This window comes from Lineus longissimus, chromosome 6, assembly GCF_910592395.1.
Source record: "Lineus longissimus chromosome 6, tnLinLong1.2, whole genome shotgun sequence".
In the NCBI taxonomy this organism is placed as follows: domain Eukaryota; kingdom Metazoa; phylum Nemertea; class Pilidiophora; order Heteronemertea; family Lineidae; genus Lineus; species Lineus longissimus.
In genome coordinates, this window is record NC_088313.1 from 15,343,176 (window position 1) to 15,365,466 (window position 22,291).

The 22,291-nt window shown below is 42.1% G+C and overlaps 3 protein-coding genes across 7 annotated transcripts; 2 read left to right on the top strand and 1 right to left on the bottom strand.

The window, feature by feature from the left end:
- Window positions 1-1,005: 1,005 nt before the first annotated feature.
- LOC135489466 (small nuclear ribonucleoprotein G-like) lies at window positions 1,006-22,110 on the bottom strand. 2 transcript variants are annotated; one of them, XM_064774831.1, is made up of 4 exons: window positions 21,964-22,110; window positions 2,866-2,888; window positions 2,411-2,547; window positions 1,006-1,869 (listed from the first exon to the last, which is right to left on the bottom strand). In XM_064774831.1, exons 1-4 carry the CDS (start codon window positions 21,996-21,998, stop codon window positions 1,819-1,821), a joined length of 246 nt encoding a protein of 81 aa, XP_064630901.1. In that variant the 5' UTR covers window positions 21,999-22,110; the 3' UTR covers window positions 1,006-1,818. The 2 variants fall into 2 exon arrangements, with proteins under 2 accessions (XP_064630901.1, XP_064630902.1); XM_064774832.1 differs by lacking the exon at window positions 21,964-22,110 and adding an exon at window positions 3,551-3,664.
- On the top strand, window positions 3,701-7,982 carry LOC135489465 (uncharacterized). Of its 2 annotated transcripts, XM_064774829.1 has the most exons (6): window positions 3,701-3,910; window positions 5,146-5,298; window positions 5,555-5,627; window positions 5,876-5,970; window positions 6,286-6,399; window positions 6,771-7,973. In XM_064774829.1, the coding sequence occupies exons 1-6, from the start codon at window positions 3,830-3,832 to the stop codon at window positions 6,798-6,800; spliced, it is 546 nt and encodes a 181-aa protein (XP_064630899.1). In that variant the 5' UTR covers window positions 3,701-3,829; the 3' UTR covers window positions 6,801-7,973. The 2 variants fall into 2 exon arrangements, with proteins under 2 accessions (XP_064630899.1, XP_064630900.1); XM_064774830.1 differs by lacking the exon at window positions 3,701-3,910 and having other exon boundaries at window positions 5,066-5,298; window positions 6,771-7,982.
- Window positions 8,547-13,376, top strand: LOC135489062 (uracil-DNA glycosylase-like). Of its 3 annotated transcripts, none has more exons than XM_064774166.1 (6): window positions 8,547-8,711; window positions 9,268-9,558; window positions 9,838-9,933; window positions 10,347-10,533; window positions 10,963-11,141; window positions 11,375-13,376. In XM_064774166.1, exons 1-6 carry the CDS (start codon window positions 8,571-8,573, stop codon window positions 11,516-11,518), a joined length of 1,038 nt encoding a protein of 345 aa, XP_064630236.1. In that variant the 5' UTR covers window positions 8,547-8,570; the 3' UTR covers window positions 11,519-13,376. The 3 variants fall into 3 exon arrangements, with proteins under 3 accessions (XP_064630236.1, XP_064630238.1, XP_064630237.1); XM_064774168.1 differs by lacking the exon at window positions 8,547-8,711 and adding an exon at window positions 8,834-8,920; XM_064774167.1 differs by lacking the exon at window positions 8,547-8,711 and adding an exon at window positions 8,852-8,932.
- Window positions 22,111-22,291: the final 181 nt, after the last annotated feature.

The window sequence follows — 22,291 nt, forward strand, 5'->3', positions numbered from 1 at the left end:
ATGTATTAATGTTATGTTTTATTATAAATTGTAAAGCGCTTAGAAGTTTTAACAACGTTAAGCGCTATAAAAATGCTTTTAATAATAATAATAATAACTCGGCCATGCTGGTGATGGAACGCTTCCATCTAGAATTGTTGAGGACAGAGTGTCTCATCCATGCTGGGGACGATTGGGCCTTGCTGGTAATGGAACGCTTCCATCTTGCCATGATGAGGACTGTGCGTCTCATCCATGCTGGGGACAACTGGGCCATGCTGGTGATGGAACGCTTCCATCTTGCCATGTTGAGGACAGTGCGTCTCATCCATGCTGGGGACAAGTGGTCCATGCTGGTGAAGGAACGCTTCCGTCTTGCCATGTTGAGGACATGCTGGGGACAAGTGGTCCATGCTGGTGATGGAACGCTTCCATCTTGCCATGTTGAGGACAGTGTGCCTCATCCATGCTGGGGATAACTGGGCCATGCTGGTGAAGGAACGCTTCCGTCTTGCCATGTTGAGGACAGTGTGTCTCATCCATGCTGGGGATAACTGGGCCATGCTGGTGATGGAACGCTTCCATCTTGCCATGTTGAGGACAGTGCGTCTCATCCATGCTGGGGACAACTGGGCCATGCTGGTGAAGGAACGCTTCCGTCTTGCCATGTTGAGGACATGCTGGGGACAACTGGGCCATGCTGGTGATGGAACGCTTCCGTCTAACCATGTTGAGGACAGTGTGTCTCATCTTTGCTGAGGAGATGCTGGTGATGGAACGCTTCCATCTGGCCATGTTGAGGACAGTGTGTCTCATCCATGCTGGGGACAACTGGGCCATGCTGGTGATGGAATGCTTCTGTCTTGCCATGTTGAGGACTGTGCATCTCATCCATGCTGGGGACAACTGGGCCATGCTGGTAATAATGGAATGCTTCCATCTGGCCATGTTGGAAAGATGAATCTTTGCACTAGCGAAGATGAATCTTCATTTATAGTGAATTCAGAAATAAAACAGAAGAATCAGTGTTATAGTACACTATTTTATTTATAAAATACAAGTTCAGTGCAAGGAGATGATTTCGAATGAGCTATGAATGTGATATAGGAATGGAAGAGTGCTTCTCAGAGACCTTTGACAAAACTAGAGTCATACTCACTGGTAAAATTGGATATCCACAGAGCGAGTCAAACAATTATTATCCCCAGATACGCACCCCTGGTATCTTTTTGCTTATTACACACAAGTCAACATGAAACAAAAATATGGACAAAATGAAATGGCAGTGAAAGACTCCACAGACTTTGTTATATAGAAATGTTATAAACCCACAGCATCAGGGCAAAACATAAGCCAAGGCACTGAGGCTATTGGCCACTTGGCACTAGATATAGCCATTTGGCCTTGTGCCCTTTAAGTTTTCTTTAATGTTTTCTACGACAGAAGGCCACTTTATCTAAAATGGCCTTCAAATGTGCCCCCTACAAAAATCTTATGTCCAGCACTGCAACACCACTGTTGACCAGTTCCACACAAGAAGTTGTGGTTATAATTTCAACATGATTCATTTTCTGCACTTTATTAGAGCTAATCTGTATGCTCCAATTGAATAGGGCCTTTCAATAAGATTGACAGGAAAAAACGCCCATGATGTAATTGCTGAATCATGCGGACATCCCTCAACTTATGGGTAGACTGTTATATACAATTACAAAGCAGATTTCATATTGAAATCCTCCTTCGATATTTGACAAGATGTCATGATGGTAAATGTACTGATAGTGTCATTGTCACTTATAAAAACACACAACAGCCTCGTGGAGGTCACATTTCACATGATCATACTCGTTCCATCGACTCTAATAAGATGACGCTATTTCCTCGAATAACCTGGAATGAAAATTCAGATTGTAAGATTACTTTGATCATGTAATTTTAGGTAATGCTGCTGGGTTCAGACAAACAATCAAGAAGAAATGTAACAGCAAGTACAGCTATGTTCATTTCATCTCATCGCATACTCATGTACATATTTTGTAAGTCAATAGTAGACTAATCACTGGCTCTTCCTTCCCGAGGTCTATTCCGGAAAATGGGCTTTACCTGGCCAGGCAGTTCTCAGACACTTGGAAAACTCTCTCGTCTTGTTGAGATAAGTGCAGAAATCTAAATTATAGCACCAATCTGACTTTCAGCAAGGTTGGGGTCAAAACTGTTCCCCTGGGTCTTTTACTGGGCAAAGTGTTGGCCTTTATCATTTTTTGTCCTAAACAGATTATATCGAAACAGTTATCTTAGTACACACGAACTTGTCAGTACTTGACAAAAGACTAATGGTGATACAACTGACAAATCTGTCTCCCAAGACAACTTTTTTTGGATCCTCAAAATCTGCGCAGTGGTCTCTAGATTAAAATTGACAGACACTCACCACCATGCCAATTGAAGCAAGTTCTGTCCTGTTGTCTTCTGTCTTTCTCTCCTCATATGCATCATCGAGGACCACATTCATAAATGGATCGAACCCACGGAGAACACCTTGCACTTTACGTTTACCATTGATTTTTACTGAAACACAAGAAGTAGTTTTATACCATTTTGTTGTCTTGATTCACAGCATGGATCTTGATCGATTGTCACAAATGTTACCTAATCCACATATCACAGATTGAGGAGCTATTAAACTTGTGCAGTATGATGCACTAAAACAACTGCCACTGCCAGAGAGAGAGAAGGATGCTTATCACATTCACATGGTCAAGAGAGAACAATTTTGCCAATGATGTGATTGCCTTGGCATGATTTCCTTCAGTATAGCTGCAATTGACCTATCCCCGTGACTTTTTTAGAAAGGAGATACACTATACAGAACATTTTTACACTTACACGTTAATTTCCTGTCCATGTACCTGAAAAAGATGCAATAAGAAATGTTATGATCTTAAAATCAAATACCAAAATTTAAGTAAAAAAATACACAAAGTCAAAGCACTGAAGTACGCCCTTTTCACCATGTTTATTTTGGAAATCTGAAGTGAAGGCACTACTTCTGGACTTCACGGTAACATGTGCAACATCAGTCAACATATTCAGTACTTTTTGTTGAGAATAAACGACATGCATGCATAAATGATGATGATGTATGCCGACGATAGACAGCAACATGGAGTGATCAAGCTATTCATCATTCATGGTCATGGACGGGCATGGGGGACGCTGACATGGTGGAGTGAACTGTGTCAGTGATATTGTCCGTTATTCGTACACGTTACTCAGGTCATGGGCCTGAATATTCTCAACTGGGCAATAAGGATGAAGAAAGCACTGACCACATACATAAAACAGGACCGGTAGGGTATATTTTCTGTTTGCACAGTGCAACTGCAAAATGCACAGGATCCGGAGTGTACATCATGTACACAATGTACACAAAATATACAGCACACACCGGCTCTTCTGGGAGCAGCCATTATTTAGACATATCATAAAGACACCATAAAGCTCTATAAACACTTTTGATCACGAAAATAAGGATTTAGAAGTGTGAAAGATGTATCAAATATTTCATTACTTTTTCAACTCTGGTGGATGTGCTTTAGACATAGTGATATTTGTCGATTGTTTTCACCAACCCGCAGAATAAACAAAGAACGGCGGACGAAACGTTCGGCTGTCGAAACTAAAATGGAAATGCGCAGGCGCGGGTAAACAAATGCTGGTTACTTCCTGTTTAGACAAAGGAAAAAGCTCCGAATTTAATTACTGTTTTCTTCATCAGATCTCAAAATACTGTAGTGACAACTAAATATATACATTCCTTTCACTCTATAGAGACATAATTTGTATAAAAATGCCTTGCGGAAGAAAAAGGCCGTTCATGGTGACAGTTTTTGAAAACTCCAATTTTCAACTTACGACCGGTTCAAATGCACGTGTAGAGGGTCCACCTAATGTGCGTCCGGAACTCTGTTTGCGCGTCCGGAGCGCGTCCGGAAGAGAAAGTGCGCGTCCGGAACAATTTCCTATGTAAATATGAACCTATTGTTGCATTAGATGGCTTAAATAGCATTTTAATTCCATGAAGAGAAAATAAAATTGAAAAAATCTTTTTGGTGACTTTGTATTTTACAATTTTCAGCGAGGTGGTTAATTACTCATGCCATACCATATCCCAACTTCCTTACGCGCCTTCTCCTGTTGTGGTCGTCTAAGTCGGTATGAGTTTGTCTTTGCGTGCCGTGGGATAAGGGGCAATAGCAATTATTGTGAAGCCAATTTGCGCTTTTAGGGGGGAGGGGGGGATCGAGGGGGAAGGGGGAAGGGGGTCAACAAAATTCAGTGCGGTTTTAAGAGCTTCAACTAAAGATGAGCTTAATGATTATTTTCCTGGGTATATATCTTGTTCATTAAAATAAAAAGGCCAGTTTTTCTACCATTCGACAGCGTGGGCCCGGGAGGGGGGGGACTTATTTTTTAGATTAATTTCTAATTGGCTACACTTAAATTTAGCTATGGCTTATTATCAAAGGATCTAGTGATGACAGTGGATTTAAGGATACACTCACATCAAAGAAGTAGTACAATTTTCACTTATTTTTCTCACAAAATATACTTTTGGGGGTTTGGGGGACTCATCCCCCAACGTACTGGCTAAGTATGTCAGAAGGACGGGGGTTTGGGGGGCTCCCCCATGTCAAACAGTTGTGTGAGTTCACTAGAGATTGCTCTTTACATATTAATGTGAACACATCTCACTAATTGACACTTTGACTGTATAGTGATTTTCAATAACATATTTGATTCTGATTTTTTGTGAAATTAACAATGATAAGACACTCTGACGGCATTCCATGTGCTGAGACACCAGATACCAGTCTAATCGAAATTCTGCAAATGCAACAACAATTGGTTGAGGAGAAACGTCAGTAAACTGGGATTTGATGGCTGTGTAACACCCAAATCACCCCGCTGAAAATTGTAAAATACAAAGTCACCAAGGAGATTTTTTCCAATTTTATTTTCTCTACATGGAATTAAAATGCTATTAAAGCCATCTAATGCAACATTAAGTTCATATTTACATAGGAAATTGTTCCGGACGCGCACTTTCTCTTCCGGACGCGCTCCGGACGCACAAATTGTTCCGGACGCGCATTAGGTAGACCGCGTGTAGATGTACATGATGAAATACAGACAGTACATAACCTGAGAGAGGACTGCCCCACACAGATGGTTTCGACCCTTGAATATTGTGAAAATGGTGTACAAGGAATACCGCCAGGATATAGAGAAGCTGATCTTCGTTCAACACAGTTACAGGTGTGATGATATGTATAGCTATATACAATTACAATTTACATATACATGATACACATATGAATTACATTATAACCTACATATCCATATCACAATCACGTTAAAAATATGGTTTGTTGTGGCATTCAGTGACCACCCGTCGCCACAAATTGGGGCGATTTAAACCTCGGGCAATTATGAAATAGTCCAGATGCTAGTACATGTATTTTTCAATTGCCACTCGACAACTAAAATTAATTTTGGAATTTACCTTTTTCAGAAACGCCACTGCCAAGGCCTTGAGTTTGGCAATACATTGCCTACTTTTGCTGGGGAATGTGAGCAATTTATAGGTGAGTAAACTTTGCTTTGGTGAAGTGGATTCTTCCCAAAATTAAGTGTTAAATTTTGGGTCGATTTTATTGAGAAAGGATAAATTCTGTGTGATTTCACTCCAGTGCTCTCCACTCCCTGTTTTGGCAGGCCACCAGACCAAATTGCATTTTAAATTTACCACCTTACCCCAAAAGTTGTGAACTAGAACATAATCTCTAGATTATAATCTAGATTGTGATATCTAACATTCACCTCATCCTTTCAGGAGATCAAGAAATGATGGTTTGTGAAGAATACCAACCACAGGAACAAAGAGTTGAAGTGAATCACCAATACTCATGCAACACATCTCAAATAGCAGTAAGTCAGGACTTGTTATGTTGCTGACTGTGAAGTCTGTAAAGGCCTTCTTCCAGCTTGAAGTTTTGCTGTGCTAGAATCTTCTAAAATCAAACTAAATTCAGCTAAGTCAGAGCCCAATTTTTTGAATAACCAGGCACTGATTCTGTTTGGATTTGTGGACACCATGATCTCCACTACCAAAAACTTGCTGTAGGAGATGTACCCTTGGTATCCAAACCGAGGATCCAATAATTTACATATCTTTTATCAGCTCACTGTCTGGACTGAATTGGAAATCCTGGCTTCTTTTCAATTAAAGATTATTTTTTTCAGAATAACCCAAGTCCAGCATGCAAGTTTCCAATAAACAGCTTTCCACTTGCCGGTCTGAACAAAGCAGCTAATAACAACTTTAAGCCATGTGCCCAATGTCTCGCAGGCCAAGGGGTAAGTTGTTCATTCAGGATATTGGTATTATTTTGAGCTCTAAAATTGAAAACCACTGGGGTTGGGATGCCATTATAACTAAGGACACTTGAAGGAACGAGGTGAAAAAGTGTGGGTAAAAGGAAAACATCCTGGGCTTGACACTGGCATGTGAGGATGCAGTTAAATTGCCTTGATGCTGTGGCAGATCCAGAAATTTGGGAGATGGAATCCGCCACTTTCGATGAGTTAAGTCTATCCCAGTGAATCTCTGTCTCATCCCCATTCCATGATCCACCGTTGATTTGATTGTACCAGAGTTTTCTTCAATTGAAAACTGCTACATTTCACTTTTTGCTTTTCTGAATGTTTTGTCTTGTTGTATCTTTCAGGGACATATCAATCATATTGTGGAGCGATAAAATCAACAAGAACAGGGATAACAAAGAATGACGTTGTGCTAGAATTGGAATGTTGCCACATGTATTTACTCAAGAGAGTTGACTTTTGAGGTTCATTCAAGGAGAATACTTTGTCGTAATCAAACTTGAAGAACTTTTTGTACGTTTTGATGTGCAGCACACTGTGTACGTTTGATAATGTATTGTCAGAATTTGAAAGTGAGAGAGTGAAATTATGTATTGTTGGCCTGCTGGTCATTCTTTCATTCAAGAGATCATGATACATAACAAGTAGAAGACAGTTTTTGCATTGCAAATTAGATCTTGATGTGTTCATCACAGTGATATGTCTGTTTTCTTTAATGAAGAAATATTTTGTTAGGTGGTGCCTTTGTTTTGCTGTAGTATATGCCTTTAATGTCAAGTTGTTTTTGACAGATCATGAGATCTTTAAGGTGTATAATTTGTATTGATTTTGATCTCAGACTCAAGTTATGGCATTGCTCTATTGACAGTGCAGTTTAAAGTTGATCTTATTTGTTGATCTTATTCAGAGCTTTCAATTACATGATTTTGAGCACACCCTGTATTTGATAGTTTGGGTTTATTGGTGGCTGTCATGTATTTCATTATCTGGGGTTTCAAGAAAGAGGTAGTTTATGAATGCTGAGAAATGGGAATTTAATCCTAGAAGGATATCATTATTCAGCTCAACTGAACTTTCTCCAAAATGGATTTGTAATTGAAAGGCCTGCCTTTTGGAATTAAATTGTTGTTTATATACGGGTACACAAAAACTTGTATGAAGCTAAGATCTCACACAAAAATATATACTTGGAAGGGTTAAAGTTTATTCTGTTTACATTTTCATCGACGAAGAAAGCCATGAGTGCTCCAAAACCCTAAGTCCAAAATGTGCACAGTTTCACATCTGATATTTGTTAGCCTTTAAATTATATTTGCCTAGGTGTGGAAAGCCATGCACATTAGAGTGCTCCAAAAACTATATACCATTAATGTGTGCACCGCTTCATGTTATATTTTTAGCATTGTTTAACATTGAAAGCCATTCACTTCACATTTTAGTACTCCAAAAGCTAATTACAAAATGTGCACAGTTTCATCTTATATTTTTAGCCTGTGAATTATTTTTGAATTGATGTTTTTACACACCTCTGTCACTGCCTCGATGAGTTGAATAAAATGAAATATTTTTGTAGTTCAAAGATAATTTTCCGACTTTGTGATTACCCTCATTTTCAAAGTTATTCTTGTTTTTGTTATTGGCATCCCCCAATGCAGAAGAGAAATCCACCCAATATTTGATTGCACTAAAGAATGAATTTTGAGAGTCAATCTCAATGAATGCAGATGAGTTGGCTCATGATTCTGAACGCTTGCCTCCTTAACTCTCTTCAGGCAATTCCACATGAAGACAACTTGACTGGTGGTGTTTTTTCTCAACGTCAACACTTTCCTCTTGTCCCAGTAATCCAGTACAAGCCCTTATTGAGAATGAGTGTTGACAGCTAAGTGTATTGTTCAAGGTCCCCCACCAAACCGACTACACTGTTGCATGTATTATGTATGTAGTAGTGGAAAATAACTACCGACGGGATGTGGAACCAGTTTCGGAACTGGTCTACAACTTTGAACGAGGATGGCAGCGAGGCGAGGTTGAAGGAAAATGAGAAACGGATTCTGATTGGTCGCATTTTGTTAAATTGGATTGCATTAGCTCGCCGATATTTCGCGGGAGACGAAATAATTTCCCGGGAAATCGATGTTTTAATGCATTGTTGCTGGAAAACAACACGAAACTTTCAATATTTGCATTTAATACTGCAATCGAAAATGATCGGCCAGTCTAAAATCTCGAACTTCTTCTCGCCATCGGGCCAGAATAAGAGGGCATTTGGAGACAAAAACACAGTAAGTTGTTATAAAATCCCAATCCGATTTCTCCATTTTTACTTCCCGAATGTACAACACTCGCACAGTACCACACACGTCACATGCATGCACAATGACAAGTCATGCACAGCTATGCATGTGCAGTGTGACAATATGCATGGATATTGGTGAATGTCGCATGCATGTGATTTCAGACATATACATTTGGGCAAAATGAAATTTTCATGGTAAAAATGAAGGTATACTAGGCCTACTCTGATCGACTTTGCATCGCCACGTCGTGAGCCCTACCATTACATAAATGACATTAATTCCCGGCCATAGCAATATGAATATTACACACAATCTTCCCATGACGTAGCGGTACAACATAGCGCAACGTAGTTTGAATATGCCAGTTTCGGCCGAACCCCCATCCCTTTAGTTTACAAACATCAAAGAAGACTCGTCTACGACTACAGGTAGAAGAAGTGTAACTGTAATATTCAATTTCTTCTCAAGCAATGTACAGACTACAATATTTTTTCGAGGCCTCGCCCTAATGATTTCATTATCGAATCTTTCTGATTTTCAGAATGTAGAAACAGGTGATGAAATCACACCCAAGAAGCAGAGATTGAATGACTTCAACATTGCCAACAGATTAAACAAGACACCAATACAGTCACCTAAAGCATCTGGCAGTTCAGATGAAGACCAGGAAAATGCCCCTCTCTCCCCGGACCAGAGGCTCAAGATTGAACAAAACAGACTGTCAGCAAAAATGATCAAGGCGTCCAGAGCAAGTCATGGTCTATTAACAAATATCGGTCCGTCTTGGTTCAAGGCATTGGAGCCTGAATTTTCAAAGCCTTATTTCCTCAGGGTGTGTATTAAGTGTATGTTTTGAAGGATTTTTGTAAGCTCAGTTGATAAGATTTCATAGTTCTTTGCAAAACCAACTTTCACATTGTGCTAAGAAGTCCTTCTGTTTTAGGTGTGACTGCGAGACAAGAACTGGCGTTCTGTGTCTGGATGGTAGTGTATAAATGAGAAAGAAACAATTAATCTAAATCCAAGATGTTTGATCTACATTGTACTCTAAAGCTTCAGAGAATACAAATACATGTACTGGTAGTTGAGATGTCCTTACTTCTCGTTTCAGCTTGGTAAGATGCTGGCTGAAGAACGTCAGAAGAACACAGTTTACCCTCCAAAGGAACAGGTTTTCTCATGGACACAGATGTGTGATGTCAATCTGGTAAGTTGTTGAACCTCTAATCAAGATTTTAAGAATTGAGCTGAGTAATGCATGAAATTCATTCTTGCAAGCAATTTATGGAACTCCGCATAATATGACCATTGGCCAGAGAAAAGCAATGATAACAATCTTTTGTTGGAACTGTGTCAAGACGTCTGGTTGTCCGATATAGTTGGACATTCCACTTTCCCAAAGGACAACTTTGTTGAAGTAACTTGTCCATCTGATCATTTGGTTGTCTAGGGCAAGCCAACAAGTGGGATAATCCAGATTTCAGTTGCCTTTATTTGGCAAAGAAACAACATGAATAAAAGAGACATCTGTCTGGAAACCCAAAGGTCTGCCTATTGTTCAAGAAAGCCAGTTTTAGTAACACTAATAATAGTACATGTAAAATGTGTCCTGTTTTCCAGATCCAGGTTGTTATCTTGGGGCAAGACCCTTACCACGGTCCAAATCAAGCCCATGGTCTTGCATTTAGTGTGCGCAAAGGTGTCCCACCACCTCCAAGTCTGGTCAACATGTATAAAGAGTTGGAGAATGATATACCTGGATTCAAGAAGCCCAGTCATGGGGACCTGACAGGTTGGGCAAGGCAAGGTAAGAAGAACTTCACTGAATTTGGACTAGAGAGACGGATACTGAATTTCTAGTAATGCATGAGTTGACAGTGTTTGAGATGGAGCCCATCAGGCTTCAAGTACTAGCACCTGTGTTCTCTTTTGTCAGTTGGGCTGATCAGAAAAAGGTATCAGGCAGGGAACATGTAACCTGTCCGTCTGATAATTCGGTTGTCGAGGGCCAGCACACAAGTGGGATAATTGAACCTTGCAAAGACTAAAATACACTACAACATGAATTGAGACAAGGGGACAATCAAGAGTTATGAATCTATTCAATGAAGGAGTACCAGAAATGCTGTCTGAATACCTTGAGCTTTGTTAGATAGACAAGGTTGCATTTGGAGATGTCTGTTATTAGCTGTGTTGAGCATTCATTATTAAGTTTATTTTCTCTCTTTCTTACCAGGTGTCCTGATGTTGAATGCTTGTCTAACCGTCCGAGACCACCAAGCCAATTCACACAAGGATCAAGGCTGGGAGAAATTCACAGATGCAGTTATCAAGTATTTCAACAGCCATCACAGTGGTATTGTCTTTGTCCTCTGGGGAGGTTATGCACAGAAGAAAGGCAGTTTCATTAACACAGTGAGTTCTTCCTAAATTGTCTTCTGATGCACTGTCGATTGTGAAAAAATTAGCCAAGGGCAAGGGAAAAAAGTCAAAGGGGAGGCAAAAAGAGAAAATGGAGCAAAGGCAGGGTGCAGTGCCCCTCTAAAACTCTTAAGCTTAAATACTACACAGTGGAATGGACACTCTCAGGACTGAAAGAGAAATTCTCCCTTTTTTAGCCAACTCAATTTTATATTCCATGTTTTCAGAAAAAGCACCATGTAATCAAAGGACCCCATCCGTCGCCACTTTCTGCTCACCGAGGATTCTTCGGCTGCAAGCATTTCTCCAAGGTGAACGACTGCTTAGAGAAGGAAAAGAAAACACCGATTGATTGGACACTGCTCCCTTGAATAGTGTGACATTAGTAGGCCTACTAGTGATGACTTGCTATTAAGGGCATTTACGTTCTTTGACATTGAGATCCTTGATAAAAGTGTGTCAGGATCAGGGATTACAAAAAAACTAAACAATTTGTAACATTTTAGAAATCACAGGATGAAATATTGTTCTTTTTTAAAAAAAAAAACGTCCATTTAATACTTTTGATAAAAGTTGTGAATTTTTCTATGTCTTATAAATTTGATCACCAGTAAGAGGACTGTCGCTTTGAAGTTTGATGAATGCCAGTTGTTTTGAGATTTTACATTGTTTTTGTACACATTCTCCTCTCAAATTGAACATTCTGGTGAAACTCTTAAGGTCTTCTCTTTTGAAAGTGTTGAAGATTTTGCTACAGATAGATGGTGAGAGATCCACTGTTGAAATTTCTGACTGAACACTGAACATCATTTTGATCATGGCCCATCAGTCAGTAAATGTTCTACCAGTAGCACCCAGCCAGCATGTGTTGGCATATTCTGTAGACTATTGATTTGTAAGGTAAATAACATTATGCACTCCTGACATCTCTCAAACAAAATGCCCTTCAGTGTACAGCATACATATATGAGTACACGAGCCAATACTTGTGCCCCAGAGGGCATGCTTTATAGAAGATTGGAATGATTTTGTAAAATCATGCTGAAAGTGTCCATGAGAGAGTTGCAGATTTTGATCCGAAAACAAGGTTGCACTTTGACGACTGATATCGCATTGCCTCTTATCAGAATTGCAATGAAACTGTGTGCATATCACCGTGTTCTCTAATCAACATCTGACATGTCTGAACCTCACTACTATTTCAAGTTAGTTGATCATGATGAAGTTCTGTTGGTCTTAGAAATGAATAATTATGAAATCATATTGTCTCGATATTACTGCAAGTTTCGCATCACTGCATTGGTGTTCACGTTTTGTAAAACCAAAACACCTTCCATGGTATTTATCATTATGGAAATATTTGTGCTTTAATTAGTTTTTATTTGTTTTTGTTGTGACCGTTAGTTTGATTCTATATTGATATATTTTGCCTATACTTTCATGCCTATTGTTAGTTTGGTTCTACTTGAGTTAATTCTGCGTGAAAATTCCATACCGATGATTGATTCAATTCAATTCAATTTAAATGAGACTTATATAGCGCAATTATCCAATAACGTATGAGTGCTCGGCTGCGCTTTGAAAACAAAGTCACCATAATCTCGACTTCAGCACCTTTTTGAATGTGCTCACAATTGGAGCATTTCGCACATTCATGTCTAGTCTGTTCCAGAGTTGCGTAGCATACACCACAAAACTTCTGCCACCATATGATGCCAGGCGGTACCTGGGTACTTGGAGCAAACCTAGGTTCTGGGACCTCAGGGATCGGCTGGGTTCATACAGTGGCACAATATCTGATAGATAGCATGGGGCAAGGTCAGCTTTGCACTTAAACAAAAGGAGTGACACCTTGAAGTCAATTCTTTGAGGAATAGGAAGCCAGTGTAGCCTCCTGAGCACGGGTGTAATGTGCTGGTCACGACGAGTTCGAGTTATAATCCTGGCTGCATGATTTTGTGTAAGTTGGAGTTTGTGCATTAGGTTCTTGGTAATGCCGGCAAGGAGGCTGTTGCAATAATCCAGTCTTGTCAACACAAGGGATTGGATCAGATGTCTTATATCAGTAATTTTGCATCCTGCATCTGGGTCAGTGACCAAAGCAAACTGACCCTTTTACTTTCATATCAAATTCCTTCTTGTAAATACTTGTAAATGTTTTATGATTGTACAAACAAAATTCATTAGATCACCTTTTGACTATAGCTTTGTACATAGTTATATAAATAAAACGTTTTGAACATAGATATTCACGATTTGAGTTGATATGATGATAGGTGATGTTTTGGCTTCAATACATCACCCAAAGGCCTGCGAGTACATGCTTTTTTCATGACCCCAGCCTCTGGACATGGATATGCCCTTGCAACTTCTCACAATAACTGTATGTCCTTCAAAAGATGACATCTCGACGAGATGTCCTTGCAGCTTCAGTCCAGTCCAAACGTACCCAAAAATATGCCTGCCTATCTCATTCTAGAAGATGCCCTACCAAACCTGAAACGCTGGGCCATTTCCAGGAACATCTTTATTCTCAACCCCCTCGGGATTAACTTGTCGGGTACCAAAACATGGGACAGCTCCTGACCGATTTTACAGTATTATTGATTGTCTGAAGGACACCATGGGTGATATGAATAAAGACTAGCAAATGCTTTTATCTAAAACTTCATGTATATTTACACTAGGCCTTTCTGTACAAAATTGAAGTAAAAGCATTTGCTAGTCTTTATTCATATCACCCCATGTTGAAGCTGAATTACCAATGTCTTTTAACCAAGACATCAGAAGCTTATGAATTTCAAACAGGATAGTCCACCATTCCAACAAAGCAGATTTTTAAACATTGTCCACAATAAGGTTATGCTGAATAAAACAGAAATTATCAGCAGAGTATACAGTCAGTAAACAGTGGTGGGGCATAGTTGTGACAGCGTCTGCTTGACATTGAATTTGGCTAAACATGGTCCAACTTCAATTTTCTTTGACTGTAAATACAAAATTTCACCCAAGAGGAAAATGTTTGATAGATATTCGATATCCAACTGATTGCGTCCGGCCTCTTGTTCAACTTTTACTGCGAATTCGCGCCATGAGTGACGTCATATTAACCAGGTGACGTCACGAACGTCGAAGGAGCAAAAATTACGTCATTGAAGATTGCGTCACAGGGAACTTTCGTAACGTCACAATGAAATGACGCCGCGAACGCCTGCGCGTGATAACGTTGCGTCATTGTTCGATCTCGATTGCATTGTACAGGATCAGGTCACAACCTACCCGATTTCTCTGATTTGTCCATTTTTGTTTATTGTGGCAATAAAGCAACGAGGTTCGGTGGGGTAAGTATCTCACTGTCACTGACAGAGAGAGACACTGTCAGCATGCCAGTCAGTGTAAGTCGAGTCGCAGTAAAGCTGGGATGCCGGCGGAGCAATCCCCGCTGTGCATGTCCTGACTCAGTCAGTGACTGACAGTGACACGACTACTCAGATAACATTCGACTGATTGAGTGATTCATACACCACCACACATGGTTGTCAGTCTTGACCCTGTCAATAAATGAATAGACGAGAAAAGCACAAGATTAAGAAAATATCAAAAGGGAATTTTTGGGAGCATTGAATTGACCAGCAGATAAAGTCTGTCACTCCCCGATCCGTCGGCGTCCATGATGCGACTGGCAGGAGACTGGGCTGTCCCCGACAGGAACGCATTCCATCTCTTTCATTGCTATGCATTGAGACGTTTGTCTTCACGACTTCAGTCTGTCAAAAGTGTCATTGAGCACGAAATGTGCAAATTGTGATATTCCCGAGGCCCAGCAAAATCAAATCAAAAAAAATTATGGCCCGTCTTCGTTGTTCAAGTTAACTTAAGACAGCAATAAAGATAAGTTTTAGTAATTGAAATACATGTAGACTGGTTTTAAAACAACCTGTCCCTCCTAGATAAATCGCCGGATGAGACATCCGCAGGGAGTCGGTGTCCGAGTGGGGAAACCGATTTCTTTTACACGCGGACTTTGTATTTAATGATGCAACAGCGAAGTATAATTTTGATGATTACACCTTTGCAGATAAGACGTCCAGTCGCAATGGACGTGAAACTCCCGACACATCGGAGTAGAAATCCCGTGATGGCGTCAACAATCGACCAATCTAAAAGCGAAATAATCGGACTCACGGCCGGTCTACCGAACAAAACACGCGAGTCGTCGCAAGAGTCATCACAACCAGACGAGTCATACTCACTCACGGAGTTGACTGAAATTCAGCCCTCGCCACTCTTCCTTGACGGACAGGATGAACTTGACCCAAATTTGGGGGAGCGGATGGGCTTCCCAAGGACTCAGACACATAGCTTGGTTAAATCCCCTGTTGTATCTCACAATAACCTTCTCAAACTTGCCCCAAGTAATGTAAACGCTGAGCAAGTGAAGCCTCGTCCATTCCAGGTGATTTCCTCAACCATGTCAACGATTACGCCTAGTCCTTGTAGTCCCACACCAACGTTCCCAGCCCCCCAGAAGTTCTCAACGGTCACCATAGGCCAGAAAAAGATCACCGTTCTCGGGAACGTCCAAAGGGCCGTATTTGTCCCTCCAATGCCAAACCAGACCACGCCAAATCAGATCAGCAACATCATGAAGGCAATTTCGGACAAGGTCGCAGCCAACAAGCTCCGCGATCAGGTCACTTCCAGGCAGAGTCCCGGGATACCTCCGCGACAGGGTCCTATCTCATTCATGAATTCGGACGGGAAGGTTTTCATGACACAACCAGCACCTGCAGGAAAACTGTTACTTCCTCGATATGATCCGACGATGGCATCACAACCACCCTATCGGGCGGTTGCGATTCCCGTGCATTCGTCTACCACCAGCGCTCCTGTACCACAATCCACACATACTTCTGGCACTTGCAGCACCACCACAGTCACCGCAGCCCATGGCCCCGCCGGGCAGTCATCAAAAGAGATAGTGACTCCGCTTACAAATATCGGGAGGGTTGCCCGAAAGTCGTACGCTGCAGCAATCAAGCTCCTGAAGTCTTCGACAGACGATGACACCTTGAGAATGATCGAACAAGAACCGAGGAGGAGACCACTTAGACGGAACGTCGTCCCTGGTACGTTGGTTATATGGTTATAACGTTAACTTTAGGCTGGTTAGATATGAACGTAGTACTAGAAGAGACCAGTAAGGCTTTGCTACAGTAAAGCAGAGTCTTTCAAGTCTCTGAGTAAAGTAACACTCCGTTGATAGGCCTCGCTTCCTTTAGACACGCAATAGGAAGGTTTAGCACATATAACAGAAACGGAAATAAGTGCCAGCAGTATTAAAAGAAACACCTTTGACTATTGATGAAACGGCGACGTTTTAAGGTGTGGTGTTCAGGTAAAATCCCGCCAATAGTCTCATCACATGACCCCGTCCACATTTATATTCAGCAGAGTCATAGTACTAGTATTTCCTACTGCACTCGAATGTCTTACACTCTTCATATCATCGCTGACTTCAGGAACGCAAGAAATGTATCGGACCCCACGATCGAACTGCGTGAATCGCAATGGGCAAATCAAACGGCCAATGAACGCTTTCATGGTCTGGGCAAGGCAAGAGCGCACCAAACTCTGCAAGGAGCTCCCACATGCTACTAACGCGGATATCAGCGTCAAGTTAGGGGATCGGTGGCAGGCAATGACGGAGGAGGAAAAGCAGCCTTTCTATGACCAGGCCGCAAAGATAAAAGCCTTGCACAATGTGCAGTTTCCAGGTAAAATTAGTTTTCGAAGCCGACCCAATGGCACGTACCGTAAATTCTATAGCTTTTCCCTATCAGATTTATACATTAGTGGCGGTGAGGACATGGGGACAATGGGACAATCAATTCGTCAAAATGATGATGAATTGTCTCCTTGTAGTATCAAATACACTTTGCTTTGGTAATGATATCGCAAACACCTTTCTGACAAATTGATTGGTGCTACCCTGTCCTCCGTTTGCGTGAAAATATCAGACGGCTGCACCTAATGATCATCCTGAAGTGTGAAAGTGAAATTGCCCTAGATGTTCTTTCACTTATAGTCCGTAAAAGCGAATCGAATCGTGACGTATTCCGACTCCGAGTGATGCCTGCATGATTTTAACAATACGTTTAGTGAATTTTACCGCTTTCTTTGGTCAATCAATCATAGTATTGATGCATGTACCTTTTCTCTTGCCCCAGGCTGGACCTATCGGCCAAAGATGACTGCAAAAAAGAAAGACACACCCACACCGTTTTCGACAAGTCCACTCTGGGAGGAATTCTGTAAGGAAGGCAGTCTGACGGGTCAGTCCAACCTTCACCGAGCAGAGTCGCTGCGAGCTATCAGGCCAAGTCAAATAAAACAAGGTATGATCTGCGACCAAACAGTCATGACTATCAAAACAAATAGCTTGAAAAGTCTTACCACTCCTGTACATTTTCATTTGCCTATTTTTTAACTTGATATTTCACCAGAAACCGCCGAATCATGTTTTAGCGGCGTTAGGGAGTCTCATACAAGACATAGTGTCACCATGCCAGTCCCACTCAACAGAAAACGTTGGTGGCTGATTTGTTCGATTTTCGGTTTTAAAACCCCTTGAAAAGTTGTCAACGTACTTCCATGAAATGTTTCTGCTTCTGAGGGATTGTGTAATACGTGCAGCTTAAATTTTCAGTCCGTTCATTTTCAGACTCTTTTCCAGAGGCACCGAGAGCAGTGTCTGGCCAGCGTCTGCAAGTACAACCAAAGTCGATACCTCTGCAAATGAACTTTGACCCCGCTACTGGTCGGTACAGACTGTTAAACATCAGCAGGCCACAGCTTGTTCCGCAAGTTGCGCTAACGAACATGCTGACGAGAGCAGATGCCGTGGTTAGTGATGTCCCAGCAAGCCGGAAGGAAATCAAAAGAGAGGCGCCAATCCAAGAAAGAGACGCTGCCACTACCCAAATGTCAAAGAAGACAGGCTGTTATCAGAGTGACGGTCCCCAATTGAAGACGTGCACGTCTTCTCAGATTCAGACAGTTGCCATGGTATCATCTCCTTCATCTATTCCCAAGAAACCCCAAGCAATTACGAAGACAATCGACAATAGAACAAGGAAGTTTTATAGATGTGTAGAACTAGAGACTACGGGAAATAACCCTAATGTCGTGTCTTCCTGTAAGCAAACGCAGCGCACGACCAGAGGAAAGGTTGCAAAGCCACGTGGAAGAAAACCGAAGGAAGTGGTACAGCCCAAACCCCAAAGACCTCCAAGGAGGATTGCGACTCTCGATGAAACGACCATCAGTCCTCTCACCATTTCCAGGACAGTCGATATGCTAAACGAACCTGTACGGGGAGCTGAAATCCAAGTCGTACCCAATGCAGACGGCAATGGAAGTGTGATCAACTTGCCCATCTTCGTCAATCCAACGGGGCAACCCGTCCAGTTGACGACAAGTGGCTCCGTCACCACAGCCGTTAAATCGATTCCAAACAAAGAGAACACCATGCGTGCTAGAAGTCATGGACCAACCCATTCAGTTATATCACAACCTAACGAGACGCACGCCACAGCATCATTGTCGACCAGCACTACTGACACTACAGTTCCTCAGCTACAATCTCTTCATCAGGAAGAACCGCCACAACTGTCAGTGCCACTGGACTTGTCTGTACCACGTAATGAGAAATTGATAAACTTGCCTTTTATCCAACCCGACAGTGGAAGTTATCAGATGATGGCGATAAATCCTCCTTCCTCCAGTTCAAGCAGCCATGTTCCTGCATCCGCTTCAAACGGATCACTATTAGCACACCTCACTCCCGTCTCCACTGAAGTGGGTGCCAGTGGCATCTCGACTACGATGACGGTGAACCTACCGGCGGCAAAACGTGGCCCAGTACCCCTTGTTGTACGGATGGCCTCGCAGAAGAACGGTGCGCCTAAAACCCCCATGGTCCAGGTCCTCCGTCAAGATGTATCTTCGTCAGAAGAAAGCAGTGCGACAAATTTGAAGGCTAGTGGAAAAGAGACGACAAACACTGTTGGAAGGTAGGCCAAGTATTTGACTGTTGTTCTATACTCCAAGAAATATAGAACTCGTTTTTCTGATCATCCTACTTCGGAAGTTGTAGACATGAACTTGTTTTTGGTAACTTCTTCGATCTCCTGGGCTGCATCTGACAGGTCATATGGCGGCGAAGTCGAGAAACTAATATTGTCGTGTAGACGTGTTATTTGACCCGTTTGGCTTCAGATCGGGTGTGTCATGCAAATACATGTAGCCATATCATTGTGTCCCTTTCATACAGTTTCAACCAGGAATACAGCGTTAACAGATGAAAGAAAGCACCACATAGCTTTTCAAGCATCTCCCTGCAATACATTCCGTTCGACATCATATTTCAGAAAGCGAAAAACAGAACACGACAACCAACAGAACAAGCGTCGCCCACCAGAGAGCTGGCCCTTCCCATTCGATCCTTATGGTAACCTTTCCGATGAAGATCATGCAAAGGGTAAGATACATTTTATCTTCCCGGCTATTCACCATCTTGTAAAGAACGAGATACTATCAAGACGGCGACAACAATTTCAGTCGCATAGACTTGCGAGAATGTCATCATTTCAAACCGAAACATCGCCCTGGGGCTATGACTGCCTCCGAATCTCTTGATGGTCCAACTAGTCTAACCAGCCTTTAAAATGCATATACGCTTCTGCATCTGGCAGATTTCTTATTTTGCCTTGAACATAACCATATTCACGTCGCCACTTCATTTCAGATGGCCAGTCAACGACATCGCTAACTCTTCCAGAATTTCCTGACAGATTCTACTTCAACCTGGGTCGTGCTGTCGCCCAGTGCTGTATCAATGTACCACAGCCAAACAAGCAGAAGTAAGTTGGCAGGCGGCCGTCACGTAGTGTCTGAGAATTCAGTCCAAAACTAGTGCAGGTTCAAGTAAATTCGAATTCCGTCCATTATCTCTGGGAAGATGCCGATTATTAATCGGCATTATGCGTCAAGTCGTTCTCCAACATTCTCCGGCACTACGAAAATGATAAGTTTTCCTTTTTTCAGGTGGGATCAGTACCTGAATAACGTCACACCCTCCTGCAGTCACGACTCCGCCTGCGAGTGCGCTCTCAAGCCATTCAACGTCCCCAGCGACCCGGACTGTCCCAAGAAGCAGACGAAAAGAAAGAGGACGAAGAAAGTTCGTGCGAAAACGGCGACTGAGCCACCAGAAGTTGCAAAGACCGCTGCAGACCTCCACACTGGTACTCCTCTGGATATCAATGCCCTCTACCCTTGTCCAATACTTCGCGACATCGACGCAAACACCAAGGAATTCGACTCGCTGCAATTTCACGTCCACCTGGATGAACCGGCTAAAGTGGAAAAACTTCAAAGACGGAAGAAAAATGATGGCCAAACTAACCAAAAAGGAGGGAAGAAGATTGCAACGAAAGGGCGAGTGTCGCTGGGTGGCGCAAAGAAACAAATCGAGAGTTCTGGAAGCGATGAGAGCTTACCGGGGCCATGTGTAGATCAAAAGAGTCACGAGACATCTTTCAATACGATTGAGGACAGCAAACGACTTGTCATTAGCCTTGACCGGCTTGACCTTGACTCCTGCGCCGCACAAGAGGAGGTCATGACCATGCGGGCTCTTCCAAGTAGAGATAATTCTAGTTCAAGTTTGCATCTATCTGTGAGTGAGGAAAGGCACCTTAAGGCAATTGGTAGTATTCGGCCATCGTGAACGCAGCTGAAGACAAAAAGGGACTTTAATTTGAAAAAAAAATAGACGGCTGACGACTTTCAGTCTTGACCATGACCTCTGCCTTAAGCCGATGGCGAGGTCGTGGTGATGCAAAGTCGAGTTAGCATCCTTCGTGGAGAGAGGAGAGACACATTCATTCCACCAGCAGTACATTTAGCCGACGAAAGCGGTTGAGACAAAAGCCTTGTTTTGAAAGTGCCAAGTTATCAGACTGAACCATCTCATAAAAGTTGTATCAAGTAAATGGCCAATTGTGCTTTTCCCAATTTCAACTGGGCGCATCTTTGAAAGAAACACCCATTCGTCGTCAGTGTTAATGCGCTCATCCGGCCGTCATGAGTCGTTTCTGAAGACAAATTGCTGGAGTCCGACGGAAAGTTAATGTTGCGCCGGTAACTCCGGGCGGAGAACAACTCGTTAGGGACGTGACCTGTTACATGTATGTCCGTAGTCTTTTTCAGTGAATGGCCACTTTTCCCGATTGTTGATCTACAGTTGTAAGTCAGTATTTTATTTGATGTTTTATTGAATATTATTTCGTACGTATAATCATGTGTTGTTTTCTTCTTTTCCGTCGTCTCGACTTTTGTGTATCCATTGTACACTACATGAAGGATAAAGAGTACATTTACATGTACCGCAACCAGTGTCCCAGTGTCGCATTATGGCTTGTCTTGTCAGAGTCCCGTCTCAACGCCACATTTTACTTTTTTTGTCGGAGTCCCGTCTCAGTCGTTGTTAGTGCCGCGGTCATGTTTTGCTTGTCTTGTCATATTCTAGTCCCAGTGTCCCGTTGTGCCCGCGCGCCTTGTCAGAGTCCAGTCTCAGACTCAGAGTCGCATTGTGCTTGTCGGTACAATCTCTTTGTGATTATTACATAACTGAAGGAAGGGTACAAAAGGATTCCAAGGGATAACATCCTATTATGTAAACCATATCCTAACAGTGAAAAACGGATTGTCATTCTTCAGTAGAGAAATAGGGCGAGAAAATCTTACCTACCGTGACCGTGTCAGCATGCCACACTTCATCGTCATTGACGTTCTACCATGACAACGGACAGCACAACGGTGACGTCATGCTACTGATGACTACTGATGACGTCATGGCGGTGTTAAAGGGTTTGTCATGCTACTGGTGTGGTGACGTCGTGGCGGTGTTAAAACTGAAATTTCAGGGTTCATCATTCACTTAATCCTAGCGTGTTCATATTGATTAGAGCAAATGAGTGGCTGAGTGGCTGGATTATCTCAAGATTGTCATCTTAAAATTCCCGGCTAAATCACAACCAACAAAACGAAGACACCAATCTTTAAACTTGTGCAGGCCC